At 35.4% G+C, this 14614-nt stretch overlaps 1 protein-coding gene across 7 annotated transcripts in view; it reads left to right on the top strand.

Annotated features, from left to right (window-relative positions):
• LOC118146324 (uncharacterized) overlaps window positions 1-14614 on the top strand; it is a 531773-nt gene that overhangs the window by 287160 nt on the left and 229999 nt on the right. For all 7 annotated transcript variants that reach the window (XR_013524395.1, XR_013524396.1, XR_013524393.1 and 4 more), the window contains one exon: window positions 13883-14010. Coding sequence is in view for 1 of the 7 variants with exons in the window: in XM_078344001.1 (XP_078200127.1) it covers window positions 13883-14010 (128 nt within the window). In the remaining 6 variants the exon portion in view is untranslated. The remainder of the gene's footprint in view (window positions 1-13882; window positions 14011-14614) is intronic.

Genomic DNA, 14614 nt, shown 5'->3' with positions numbered 1-14614 from the left:
ATTGCCTGAACCCAGGAGGTGGAGGTTGGGGTGAGCCGAGATCGCCCCATTGCACCCCAGCCTGGATAACAAGAGCGAAACTCCGTCTCAAAAAAAAAAATTAGTTTAGATTCATCTTCTCTAGGTCCTATACATCCCCATTCATTTCTAACCATCATGCCTAGGATAAGACACTGGGATACTCTCTGTCTCAGTGTCAGTATTCTTCTGTGAATTCCTTGAAGAAAAAGCCAGTGTCTTATTGACTCAGTGTCCAGCATTCTTTCTGGTCCCTAGGAGTCAGAGAAAAATGTATATTTCACTCATGAGATAAATGAACTCATGGGTGGCCAATAGTTTCATATTTCTCAGTGTAATCAGGGGTTAGTCAATAACCCATGATTAGTTAGTATTACATCTACTGGCACTTGAGGGTTTTTGATTGCTGATTTTTAAGCACAAACTATTCAGCTTTTCTTTTGCCTTGAGGTTTGTTTTTATGTGACCCCCACAAAGAACACATTTGGGTAATCACACCTATCCTTTATAGTAGTAAGAGTTTCTGTTTATTGGAACTAAACAATTATGAATGTCTGCATGTGTCTTTGTGCCCCAGTAGGTGGCCCAGATAATGGGGGAGGCATAAAGTTTAATTGTTAGGAATAGTCCATTGTATAATTTGACTTCTTCAGCCAGAATTTTATTGGCAAGCTCAGTAGGACACCCAAGGCCAACCATATCTTTACATTCCTGAGCATATACGGAGGACTTCTTGAGGGCATGGAAACATACCAGCATAACTGTGGGAGATGAGTGCACAGGAAATTTATATGACAGATTTAAAAGCATCCTGGTATTCTATCAAACTTTGGTGAATCTAGATACTGTAAGCCTCTGGTTATACCATAATAGGAAGATATATGAACTGGAAAAGGTCAAAAAATGACAACTCAGATCCCTCCAGAGATGAAAAGGTTTAGAATAGGTTTGTTCACCAAGCCAAACAAAACCATGACTAAGAAATGCTGTCTATGGTTCAAGGAGATGGTTGGAAATATACATATTTTCTTTTAAGCATGTATTACTATTTAACATACTATATGATTTACTTTTTATCTTGTTTATGTCTGTTTCCTTCTCTGCAAGGGAAGTTGCATGAAGGTAAGGGTTTTGTTCTGCCTCATTTGCTCCAGTATCCCCAGTGCTTAGAATAGTGTGTATAAAATGATAATTCATCAATAAATATGTTCTGCATGAATTATGTAATAGTTTAGTAAGATACATTAAAGTGATAGCAAATACTGTCCAGAATTGCATGATGTAGAATGGTTAATTCCACATTCTATGATGACTATTCCCTTTCCAGGTAATTAATTCATTTTCCATCTGGAATTTAAGATAATTATCAAATTTGGAAATATTTGAAATAAATTCAAGTATTTGCTTAGCACAAATACTGAATCAGGCACTGTTCCATTGTACTTTTAGATTCTTTTTATTTCAGTATCATGCTCAGCCTGGAATTGTTCTATCATATATTATCATATCTCTATAAAAATAAGCATTTCCATTTTAAATTTTGTAGGCAAGATTTGCATTAAACTATGAATTGAAAATATAATGGAAACTATTTACTAAATCTGAAATTGTCCCATATTTACTTTTTTCCTCAAGCCCTGAATAAAATAATCAACTATTGTACTTACATATACAAAAAAACAAAAACACCTAACAAATCAGTTTAACTAGCAATATCAGTAATCTCAAAAGAATTATTTAATTTATTGAAAGATTTTATTGGAGAAGAAGAAACTACTCTAGTCAAGTAATTAATGTAGACCAACATCCTTTTAAGTGTTAATTTCCTTAAAATATATATTTTTCTTTTTTTATATGATCCTTTTTTATTTTTGAGAGGCTCAAACTACTATTCTTGAATATTATACAGATACATTGAACCTTAGTCTGTAATAATAATTAATCAAAGGAAAAAAGATATTACAGTGTATTATTGTACATTAAAGAATTTTAGCTGAACATAATTAACTTTTTCTCTGTGATTATTTTCTAAATTGTCCAAATAATTACAAAACTTTTTATACAATTTAGTAAAAGAAGAAACTATGAAGACCATTTAACAGATCTGAAGTCTGAGGCCCAGAAAGCACTTAGCTTGAATATATAGAATTAATCACTGTCAAAACTCAGATCATTAGAAAGATACCAGATTTGAAAGATTATGAATTAACAGATGGAACATAATTGGAAATAAACATTCAAGAAAAAGAAACTAACCTGTTTAAATAGATGACTTGAATGTTAACAGTGTACTGTCATCATTTTTGGCAAAACCAAAACACTTGGCTAAAATAATCTCTTTAGCTTCATTAAATTCTAAAAAGCATGAGTAGTTAAGATGTGTTAATTGCTGTTCAGCAAGTAAATATTGTTAAGTATTAGTAGAAATATATTTTAAGGAAATTAATGCTTAAAAGATGTTGGTTTATATTGATACCTGACTAGAGAAGTTTCTTCTTTCTTTATTTATTTAGTTTTTTTTTGAGATGGAGTCTCACTCTGTCACCCAGCCTGGAGTGCAGTGGCATGTTCTCAGCTCTCTGCAACCTCTGCTTCTCAGGTTCAAGCGATTCTCCTGCTTCAGTCTCCCGAGTAGCTGCGACTACAGGCACCCGCCACCATGCCCTCCCTGTTGGGCGAGGCAGCAATGGAGAAAGGACTTACAGAGTGCCTACGTAAATTGGTTATTAGTAACATATAAACTGGGAACAACAAACAGCGGCAAACAGTAGGAGGCCTCTGGGGAGGCAGACTTCTTCATGCCTCATGTGCCAGTGCAGGATGACCTAGGCTTTGTTACCATAAACATTGTGCAGAAGCACGTAAAATCCCTTCGTAGCAATGAGACATAACCAGATTTGTAGGTTCCTTGTGAGGCCTGAGTTCCACCAGCTGCACATAGATAATAGGCTAAAGATAACCCCATGTTCTTGTTTTGTGAAACTCCCAAACCACCACTGTTATCAATCTTTAAAATGACATAACAGTTCTGGCTAGCTGATTCAGTTCCTGCTCACCGATTCACCCCACAATCACATCACCCTCTCCCCACCATCACTCCACCCCTACCCTAAAGATCAAAGTGATTGTAACCGATAAATACTGTGGGGAATCAGAGCTTGGGACCTTTGCTGCCTCCAGTACAAGTGATGGCCCCCTGGTCCCACTTTTTGCATTCTTAACCTGTCCTTTTCTCATTCCTTTGTTGCCACTGAACTTCGAGTACCCACAGGTGGTATGTGGGGGCTGGCTCCCTGATTTCTGGTGCCCAAAGTGTGGGGCTCCCTACATGCCAGGTAATTTTTATAATTTTTTTTTTTAGTAGAGATGAGGTTTCACCATCTTGGCCAGGCTGGTCTTGAACTCCTGACCTTGTGATCCACCCACCTCAGCCTCCCAAAGAGCTGAGATTACAGGCCCGAGACACCACATCTGGCCTAGAGAAGTTTCTTCCCTTCCAATAAAATCTTTCATTAAACTAAACAGTGATTCTGTTGAGAATATTTTGATATTGCTGGTTAAACTGATTTGCTAGGCGTTTTTGTTTTATGTGTATCTTAATATGATAGCTGATTGTATAGTCAGGGCTTGAGAGAAAAAAAGGGGATTTTCCTTCAATTTTTATTTAGGAAGAAATACTTTAAAAGGAAAAAAGGAAAAGTATGATAGAATAATATTGTTGTTCTGGGTGAAATGGGCTGAATAAGTGGGCTACAAGATTTCTAACTATACACGCAGAATACTTCAACTGTTTTTTTGCCCAGAGAATAAAACAAATTTTGCATTATAAATGGTGTCTACTTTTTTTGCCTACTTTTTTATGCATATATTCATTTTGTGATAGAATCTAATAGTCAACATTATTTACAAATGGAACAATCATTTTTTCTTTTCAAAATCAAAAATAAAAATCCATTTAGCTTTGTTCCCATTAGATCTATGAAGGCAAATTAATTTTCCCTTTTTTCTAAACTTGTACTGAGCAAACACATGCTGTAGTATATAAAAGGGTTATTATTAAGTTATACAAAATAACATCAGCAATCCAAATGGATCATAGTAAGTATAGTGACTGTGAATAATGGTAGTTATAAGAATCCATATGCAATTATTTGTTATATTTCTTTAAAAATTGTATAACATGAAAACATTTGATACATTATTTAAAAATCTTGAATTAACGGTTTTACACGCACTGGGTGAGGTGGCTCATATCTATAATTCCAGCACTTTGGGAGGCCAAGGCAGGCTGATCACTTGAGCCCCGGAGGTTGAGATTAGCCTGGGAAACATGGCAAAACCCCATCTCTAGAAAAAATAGAAAAATTAGCCAGGCATGGTGGCACGCCTCCAGTCCCAGCTACTCAGGAGGCTGAGATTGTGCTAACCTACCCTGTGTTAGCCAAACAGACTCCATTTTGCTGAGAGTCAGATAGACTTCATCTTAACCTCCACCTCACCCCTCCCGCCATTTCTCCTTTGAGTGCATATCTGGGTCATGTTCCTGTGCTGGCTCATGTTGTACTTAGAGTTATAGAAACATATAACCATTGTAACCATATCCTGCTTGGCAAGCACTTACTTACTATTGTGAGTACCCCTTTGATTGATTGTATGGAAAGTACCAAATACCCCCCGCCTTGGTAAGCAGCAGTCATGGGAACTACTTGTATATATACCCTCCTTAGTTAATCAACAGTCATGGGAGCCTCTTGCCTCTTAGTTACCAGCCTCCTCCCCTAACTTGCTTGTTGTGCTTCTGTAAAATTCTACTTCAGCTAAGCTCCTCCTCCCCTTTCTTAAGCAAAGTATAAAAAGAAATCGAACCCCTTCTTTGGGGCTGAGAGATTTTGAGCATGAGCTGGCTCTCTGTTGCTGGCAGTAAAGGACTCACAATCAGATTTCAGAATGTGGTGCTTTCCTAACAACTCGCTCAGCTATAATAAGGTGGGAGTGTTGCGTGAGCCTGGAAGGTCAAGGCTATGGTGAGCTGTGGGCATACCACTCACTGTACTCCAGCCTGGGCAACAGAGTGAGTCCCTGTCTCTAAATAAATACATACATACAGGTTTATGTAAAGTAAAAACTCAAAGCTCCTCTATTGTGCACATCCACAAAAGTTTACTCCTTAGTGAGAATATGGTAATAGCCTTTGGCTATAAGGTTTTTGTAAAGGTATTTTCAGACCACTTTTATTCATTTATATGAATGTATTTATATATTTAGAGGTTTGGACAACACTGAATATAAATGCCATGCATATAAATGAGCATAAATATTTTCTCTTTGCATTCTTCTTATTCTTGGTTTTTTACTTGAAAATGGCTTGGAGATACTTTTATACTTTGTTATTTATACGTTCTCCTGATTCTTTTACTGGCTCTTGCTAGTTCATTGAATGTGATTTATTTAGTTTCAAGATATATTTTAAGGATTTCCTTTTTTCTTTCTTTTTGATTTTATGAAACAATGGATGAATTTTCATGACTTCTACTTCCTTCCTATGAATTCAGTTTATGATGTCTGTAACAAGACTATTGAACTTAAAGAAGACTATATAGAAGGTTCGGTGCATTAGCTGTTACATTTCATGAGTTGATTTTAGAAAAGTCTTGTCTTTCATTATAGATGAATAACACTTTGTAGAGTTCATATTATCAGGAGTTGTTGAGTAGAGCCCTGGTTGATTTGATTGCCTACCAAATCAGGTTTAAAAGCTTATTAAGTGATTACTGGATTTGAAAGCCTATCAAATAATTATCGTGCTTTCTAATTATTATTAGTATATATTTATTCTGAACATTTTGGAAAATATAGGAAACATGATAATTTTACCACTTGGACATAACTTATGTTATCCTTCTGGTGAGTTTTTCAAAATCGTTTTGTAGGTATGTATCATTGTAGACATATAAGCCTAGTTTCTAAAACTAAAACTAGGCTTCCTGAGTTCACATTCTAGCTCTGCTACTTGTTAGTTCATTCTAGCTCTGCTACTTGTTAGTTATGTGTTTTTGAGTAATTTCCATAACTATTCTAAACCTCAGTTTCTTCATCTGTAGGATGGGGATAATAATATCTCATACAGTTGTGAGAGTCTAATGAAATAAATACATTCAAATAACTAGTAATGAATAAATATATTCAAATACTAACATCTAGCCTGTGTTCCATAAATAATTATGTAAACAATTTGGAACATACTGCATATAATTTGGTACCTTTTCTTCTCATTTAATATGTCCTGAACATTTCTCCAGGTGATTAGTAGTTTTCTTGTTAATTATTTTTAATGACAAAATGGTATGCTACTAGCACATGAACATATATTTCATATAACAATCCATTGTTATTGGACAGTTCAAGTTAAAAGTTTTATGCTATTAAAATAACAAACATTTGTAGATAGTTTTGTATTATATTCTAATATAATAACAACTCTAAAGTGAATGGCCAAGGCCAGTAATGTATGACACATCTTAAGGCTTTTAAACCTGTTGTCATACTGAACAATGGTTTGATGAATTTTAAAATTCTTTCAGTGACTTTAAATAAAAAAGCTATATTTTCTCCTGATTTATTTCTTATTAGATGAAAATCTTGGCTTAACAGTATAAGACAATAATGGTCTTTGATTAAATCTGTGGAGTAAATGATGTAACATAAGAACTTATGCATATAAATAAATGTTAGTTTTCAAAATAATTATCTTAAAAGAGAGAACATTTGTTAGATCCGTGAGTTCATTTATCAAATTATTCTTTGGCAATTGCATAAATATGTGGATTTTTAATATTATGGTATATTATGATTTTCTAGAGCAAAGTATAATTGAACTTTATCCCAATATTTTCATTAAAGTTGACTTAAAATAATTAATTGCAGTGTTTCTTATTTAATATCCATCTTCTTATCAATCAGAATCTTTTTTTTTTCAGCTGGTATGATAACAATGTATTTGGCTCTGGCAATAGATTACAACTTGTCCAAAGCAATTCTCAGGGTATCTTATAACTAGGAGTGGTCGTAAGACTCTGTTTGTCAGGAATACCTAATGGAAGTGTAGTCAAAAGGTATTTGTTAAGGTTTTGCTTTCCTGATAAAGGAGATCATTGTAGCTACCCACCTTTTCTTGTTCTTCACCCTTCTTTCTGCCTTGAATGAAGCCAGGGTAGTTGGGACTGCAAAAGTCATTTTGTGACCAGAGAGATCACAAAATGAGCTTCTGAGTCAAGTTAATAAATGCCTATCTCCAGATTTTTTATTGTATGAAGGGAAAAAAGAATTCTTCTGTCTTTTTCTGGCTAATGACTTTTACTTGACTTGAAGGCATTCTTAAACATAAACACTGCTACTTTTACAACTACTTTTGAGACAGAGAGTTCATCAAAATTAACTGCTCTATAAGTATGTATGCATTCATTATAAAATAGGTTAGTTTTTAAAGGCATAAATCAAAGAAATTACAGTATTAGTGTTGGAAAGAACTTTAGAAATTATTTAATTCAGTTGTTCTCAGTGGTGGATTTTCATTATGTTTATTGTTGGAACTTTAGAGGAATGCACATGTCTATGCCCCATGCCCAAGCATTGTAGTTCAGTGGATCTCAGATGGGCTCCAGGAATCTTTGTTTTTAAAAGTAAAGGGTGATTCTAAGTTACTGATCTATATCAGTAATCTTTCTCAAACAATGATCTGTGGACTACCCTGAAATATGTGTATATAGCAACAGATTAGAATTTTTCAGCCTAGATAGGGGAAGTAACTTTATGAAACTGTATTGTTAGACATATGTAAGATGCTAGTAAGTATGGGAAGAAAACAGTCATTGTAAATCAAAGTTAACTATGGATGATTTTCTTTCTAGAAAATAAAAATAGGGGGTTCGATATTATTTCAACTGTCTCATCTTCCATGAAAATTTCACCTTCAATTCCACTGTTCAAAATTGTTTAGATTTCCAGAGTTGACTGAGATTTAGTCCAGTGGTGTGGATCTATTCTGTTTGAAAGATGAGGCTAGATTAATGAATGAAGGCAGTTTGGAGGGGGCTGTTGGCAGAAGGTGGTGCTGGTCATCATTGTGCCCTTTCCCTTCCCAGTTTCTCTACCACAAGAAAGTGAATTTGCTATGGAAGTTGATAAAAGCACAGTTTCATTGCTTTTATTTCAGTTGTATGTGCAATTACTTTATAAATTCTTCCAGACTTCAGTTGGCAAGTCAATCTGGTTTCTATTTATTATGTAGTTCCAAATGATTTGGATAATTTATTATTTAATAAATACCCACTCTCTGAAATAAGCTCTAGTAATTTTTGGAGATAGAAGGCAAATGTTCAGAAATAGTTATTTTTTCTGGGCCTGAAAGAATACATTTTCTTAAATCTCAAATTGTGACTCATTAAAGGTAAGTTATACCACTCTCTCAAGCTCTTTCAACTCCAGTTTAGCCATTTTCCATTTAAACTGGGATAGTCTTATTTTATTAATTGGTAGCTCATTCTAGAAAATGTATTTTATATGCATAAATTTCAAATATACAAAAACATGTACATTACATATGTATATATAAATATGCATTATGTATATGTGTGTATATAGTGAACAGTTATGTTATTCATATATATATAGTATATAAATGTGTCTGTATATACAGACACATTTATTCTAAATGTGTCTGTATATACAGACACATTTATTCTAAAGTATATTACATAGTCTCCTAGAATTATATAGAAAAAATATTTTTGAAGATTTTTTCTATCTTTTCCTACATCTTTTGCATAAAAAAAAATCCTGGTCTGCTTGTAGAATTTAAGATATGCTAAATATAAAAAAAGTGCATCCTATGTAACTGGGTCTTAGTAGCTGTGGTTATCTACGGCCTTGGATACATCGTCCTTTTGATATTATTCTAGGCAGCAATTGGCAGAGAAGATGTAGGCTTCCAGGGTCTAGACTTCTCTTGATTATATTATTGTTGAAACCATTTCAAGGTCAATAGCTTGGGGCTTTAGGTACAAGGCAAGGTACAAGGTGCTGTTAGCAGCCTGAACAGATGTTTGCTGAGGTACAAGGGGCTGTTAGCAGCCTGAACAGAGAAGCAGTACTGTGTTTTGTTGAAGAGCATAGTCTTCAGAGTTTAATCGCAGCTTTCCCATTTGCAAAATGTGAGCCTGGCCAAGCTATGTGAGATCTCTAAACTTTACACTTGTTATCTCCAAAATTTCTTAAATAAAGGATAAGAATTAAATGTGATAACTCTTGTAACAGTACATAGTGTTAGCTATCCCTGGGCCTAGAATGTGGTAAATGCCCAGCCAATGTTAATTGCCAAATCAATCAAGACTCTTTCATGTACATGGGACAATAAAAATCAGTCCCAAACTAACTGCATAGCATTGGAAATTAACCAGCTCACACAACACAAAAGTCATATTTTCAAGTTTTCAGGTTGCTTAGTCTTGCCTAGATGTGGGTTTTCAGTAAACAGAGTAAGTTCAGTGTCTTTCATCTCTCAGTTTTACTTTCTTCTACTTTTGCTTTACTTTCAGATAGATTTTCTCTATAATTTACAAAGATGACCCCTAGTAGCTTCTACTTACATTGTCCTCAGAGCAGAGATCTCAGATGCGGAGAGTGTATCTTTCTCAGTAGTTCCAAAGAAGTCTTAAAGAAGGCTCTCATTGGCTCAGCTTGGATCATATTCCAATTATTTATCCAATCAATCTAATCACTTGGGCCAGGGTTTTTATTGCTCTGATTAGATATGCAAGGTTACAACATATCTACCCCCCAGAGGTGGAGATGAGAACTTGTAATTGTCTCGGTGTGTATTGTGAGTGCAGCAAAGGTTATCTGAAACTCATAGACTGAGAGTAGAAATGAACTTGTTTTCCCAAAGACAAATGGGAGTTCTTTTCTGCTGCAGGGGACAAAGAATGTTGGTTATGGTAAAAGAAAATCAATAATGACCAGAATATAATGACCTCCCAAACTACACGTATACTCCATATGTAGTTCTTGCCATATTATCTTGCTTATTTTTATAGCATGAACTCATATTTATTATTAATTTTTCTTTATTAATTGATTCTCCACCCACTGTACAGTATGTTTCATGACTTCAGGGATTAAATTTATGTTTTTCATTGCTATCACACTGCCTGAATCTGTAATAATACTCTTTTATTTTCAGTTTAATAAATGTTGAATAAATTGTTAAAATAGATATAATTGATGCACTCTGTTTTTGTTATTCAGTGTGAGATGATAGCAAGGACATCATTTTCAAATTTCCTGCTTTCTTAGAAGAAAACATATATTTTTTTATCTTTACTAAGAAATTCTTGTCACCATTATTTTGTTTTCTATGGATATAATTAGGCCGGCATCTTTAACTCCTTTACCCATAATCTCACAGCCGCAGCCATGTAAATTCCACTGCAAACACATGGGCACAGTTTTCTAACTGGTCATTTGCAAAGTGTTATTATTAGCTTAGAATAGATTGCTGATGTTCTCACTCATAAGTGGGTTTTGAACAATGAGAACACATGGACACAAGGAGGGGAACATCACACACCAGGGCCTGCTGGGGGTTAGGGGGTCAAGGGGAGGGTTAGCATGGGGTGGGGGGATTGGGGAGGAATAACATTAAGAGAAATACCTAATGTGGATGTCGGGGGGATGGATGCAGTAAACCACCATGGCATGTGTATACCTATGTAACAATTCTGCATGATATGCCATGGCATGTGTATACCTATCTAACAATCCCCCAAACTTAAAGAGTAATAAATTATTTAATGCAAAAAAAGAGAACAGATTGCTGAATAATCTGAGTCTTTGTCATCAAAGATAATGTCTTAGTCTATTTATGCTGCTACAACAAAATACCTGAGACTGTGTAATTCATAAAGAACAGACATTTATTTTCTCCCAGTTCTGGAAAATGAGTAGTCTGAGATCAAAGTGCTTGCAGGTTTGGTTGTCTGGTGAGGGCTGATCTCATTTCTTCACACAGCAGAAGAGCAGAAAACAAGTGAGCAAGGAAGCTGGATGCTGCATGAAGCCTCTTTCATAAGAGCGTTAACCCCATTAATAATGGAAGAGCCCTCATGGCCTAATTACTTTTCTTTATTTCTTCCTTTTTTTGAGAAAGCAATGGATTATTCAGTAAATACATGGAGAACATCAAAATTCAAAAACCATATTTAATCTAAGAATCTGTGAACAAAATTAATGCACATTGCCTGCTGAAGTTGAAGGTAACGAGAATTCACATATCTGTTAGCCATCTGTGGAAATGTCCCAAGAAAAATTATTCCTTGAAGGAAAATACTGGTAATGTAGCCGAGTCCAGGTTGCCTACTCAAGTTTGTCTAAAGCAGCAGTGAATTCCAAAAATAAGATAAGTGTGATCTAATTAATTGTACATGTTCTACATGAAATGATGATGGAATGACAAACACTTTTTGTGCCTAATAAGCCTATTAATAAAGAAGAGGAAGATGGTTATTTGACTATTTTATCTGTGGAAGAGAAAAACCAATCAGATATTCTGATTATAACACAGAATACTTTGGTAGGAATGGTGCACTGGTGTATTTGTTCCTTTTCACACTGCTAAGGAGAAATACCTGATGTTGAGTAATTTATAAAGGAAAGAGGTTTAATGGACTCACAATCATGGCAGAAGGTGAAGGAGGAGCAAAGTCACATCTTACATGGTGGCAGGCAAGAGAGCATGTGCAGGGGAGCTGCCTTATATAAAACCACCAGATTTTGTGAGATGTATTCAGTAGCATGAGAACAACACAGGAAAAAATGGGCTTCCATGATTCAATTACTTCTTACCACATGCCTCCCATGATACATGGGGATTATGGAAGCTGTAATTCAAGATGAGATTTGGGTGGGGATACAGCCAAACTATATTAACTAGGTACACCAGTTTGACTCTACAGCACCTTTATTGTGTTTCTGTACCTATGATTACTATTACCCCTGATGATGACAACAATGAAAATGGTTCTGATGATGACAGCTATTTTCATGAGCACTAAAGGACTCTGTTAATTATTTGAAATTCATGATCTCATTTTAATACTTGAAATAAAGTATAAATTGGCACAATTATTTTTTTCCTGTTGTTCTTATGAAGAAGAGAGGTTTTGAGAAGTTAGGTCAGTTGCCCAGGGTTGTGCAGCCAATGAGTGGTATAGGTGAGACTCCAGCCCAGGTCTTTTTCACTATAGAGTTAACATGCTCATAACCACTATCAGCCCTTCTGATGGTTATTTTGATGTCTTTGAAATGATCGATCTAAAGTTAAATCTATAAAAATGTCATGTAGCGAGCTAAACCCAGGACCAATTATCAGCCAACCCAAACACAGACAGGTCATGAGGCCCACTCTGGAATAGCCAGTTGAGTTTCCCCTCATAGCTTTAACACATTACTCTACCATTCACTAACTCTAGTTTGTCTAAGGTAAGCACTGGAGATCACCTTAATGCTGCTTATGTGAATCTTTAAAATCCTATTATTGGTTTCTGAAGGCTTTCATCCATCACCCCCTTGTGATGAATCTCTAACAAGGCATTTGCTCCTCCTTTCACTTTCAGATTCCCTCATCCTCAATAAATTTCTCTGTGAAGCCACAATTAATCTTGAGTAGAACATTAACCTTGTTCATATCAGAGTAACCCTGCAGGTTTTGCAGTTTTACATGCGATTAGAGACAGGTACCTCACACGCTGCGAGTCTCCTTTCACCAAGCACAGAAGGATAAGGATGAACTTTCTGATCTCTGCTCCCATTTATCTCTGTTCCCCAGGCAGCCTTGGCTATCTGCAAGGCCCTGCTAGCCTCCTAGCTTTTACACAACTCTGGCTGATCTGTCTGCCTTTTTTTCTCTTATCTGCTTATCATCTAATGAAAGTTCCTTTGCATCTTTTCATTTTCTTTAGTGCCATTGCTCAATAAATTAGTTTGAATTAAACATTCAAACTTCTCAAGCTATGCAGAAAATCTAAACCTTTTATTTAACTGATCTAAGAAAAATCCCTGTTTAATGTCTGAAAGATTGGATTCCCCTTCAGAGAGCATTGTATGTTTTGCATTCAGAAACTAAGCTAATAACTCATACTCACTATGTCTCCAAAAGTAAGACGGTTGATTAATACTTCAAGATTCCACTAGAGACAGCTCAGCCCCTTCATGCAGTCTAGTTATCTGGTGACACTCAGTGATAAGCAGAAAAAGCCATGCTCAGGCTCAGCAAAACGCCTTTTCATAGTGTGATCAGAAGGTGACATGACCCCCTTATCACCCATCTATATTCACTTGCTCATCTGCTATGGAACTTAACATTTCAACCTTTTTAATAATATTTCAAATTTAGACTTTAGAAGCCTTTTTAAAGTGTAATTAAGTCACCTGAGAAGGGTCATCTTTCCAGACATTAATTAGTTTTGAGTCACTTCAATGACTCAAGAAGGACAAGAAGAGAATAGTAGAGTGATATGACAAACTTAGATGTGATGAGGTGTAGGGAATGTTTTACATCAGGTGACTCGACATCTGGAGGACAGGTTTGGATGGGACATTGCAGTGAAAAGTTCAGGAATGTAACAGTGAAGGATTTTTGTCGACATAAATGAGTTGGGGGTGGAGAAATACCTACAAAGGTTGAAGTGGGCAGAGAGTCTGGGAAAACGCTCAAGTATATATGTCTATTTTTAAATTTTGTCAAAGGCTCATAGTTATTTTAAAATGGATAATTTTAACTTAATACTTGTTTCTTCTTTTCTTTTAACAGAAATCATACCAAAGAGCATAGCAAAGAGCAAAGCAAAGGCATTGCTATATCTGATGAAACTGGTCTGCCAATATGTGTTTCTCATCGTTTCCTAACTGAAGCTCCAGATTTAATGAAACTGGAAAGAGGTACGTGCCTCAAATGGAAATTTTTCAAGTTCCGTTATGGAGAGTGGCATTGAGCAGATACTTTAGGTTCAGTTAACTAGCATGTTTCACTAGTTTAAAGCCTCATAAAATATATGTGAGATGAAAAGAGTATGATGTATGGAATTTACAATGTAGGGAAGTACTTTTTAAACACAACATTGAACACTTAAAGGTAAAATCATCAAATAGAGAGTAATCAAGGAGGAAAAGGAAGGATAGCTGATCTGCCTATGAGTTCAACACCAGCAGATTAAGTAGCTCAAGCTGATTATTAGTCCCTAAGAGGGAAACAATTAAAAAGACCAAATGGTCAAGCATGGAGACATAAAACTCCTATTGCAGAAAGATGAGTTTTGAAAATTAGACAAAAAGGTGAAAGCTATTATTATGTAAAAGGAAAATCAGTAGAACAAAGATCACTAAGAATGACAGTGTCTGCAACTCTATTTTCTGAGGGTGACAGACTCAAAGGGCTTCAGAAATAAAGAAAAAAATGGGACCAAACCTGGTGGTCAAGAAACAAACAAGCAAACAAAAAAGGGCTGAGCAACCAGACATAACCTGAGGGAAATCTACATCAACA

The sequence above is a fragment of the Callithrix jacchus genome, chromosome 12, assembly GCF_049354715.1.
Source record: "Callithrix jacchus isolate 240 chromosome 12, calJac240_pri, whole genome shotgun sequence".
Lineage (NCBI taxonomy): Eukaryota > Metazoa > Chordata > Mammalia > Primates > Cebidae > Callithrix > Callithrix jacchus.
This window is presented reverse-complemented; position numbering and strand designations above follow the sequence as displayed.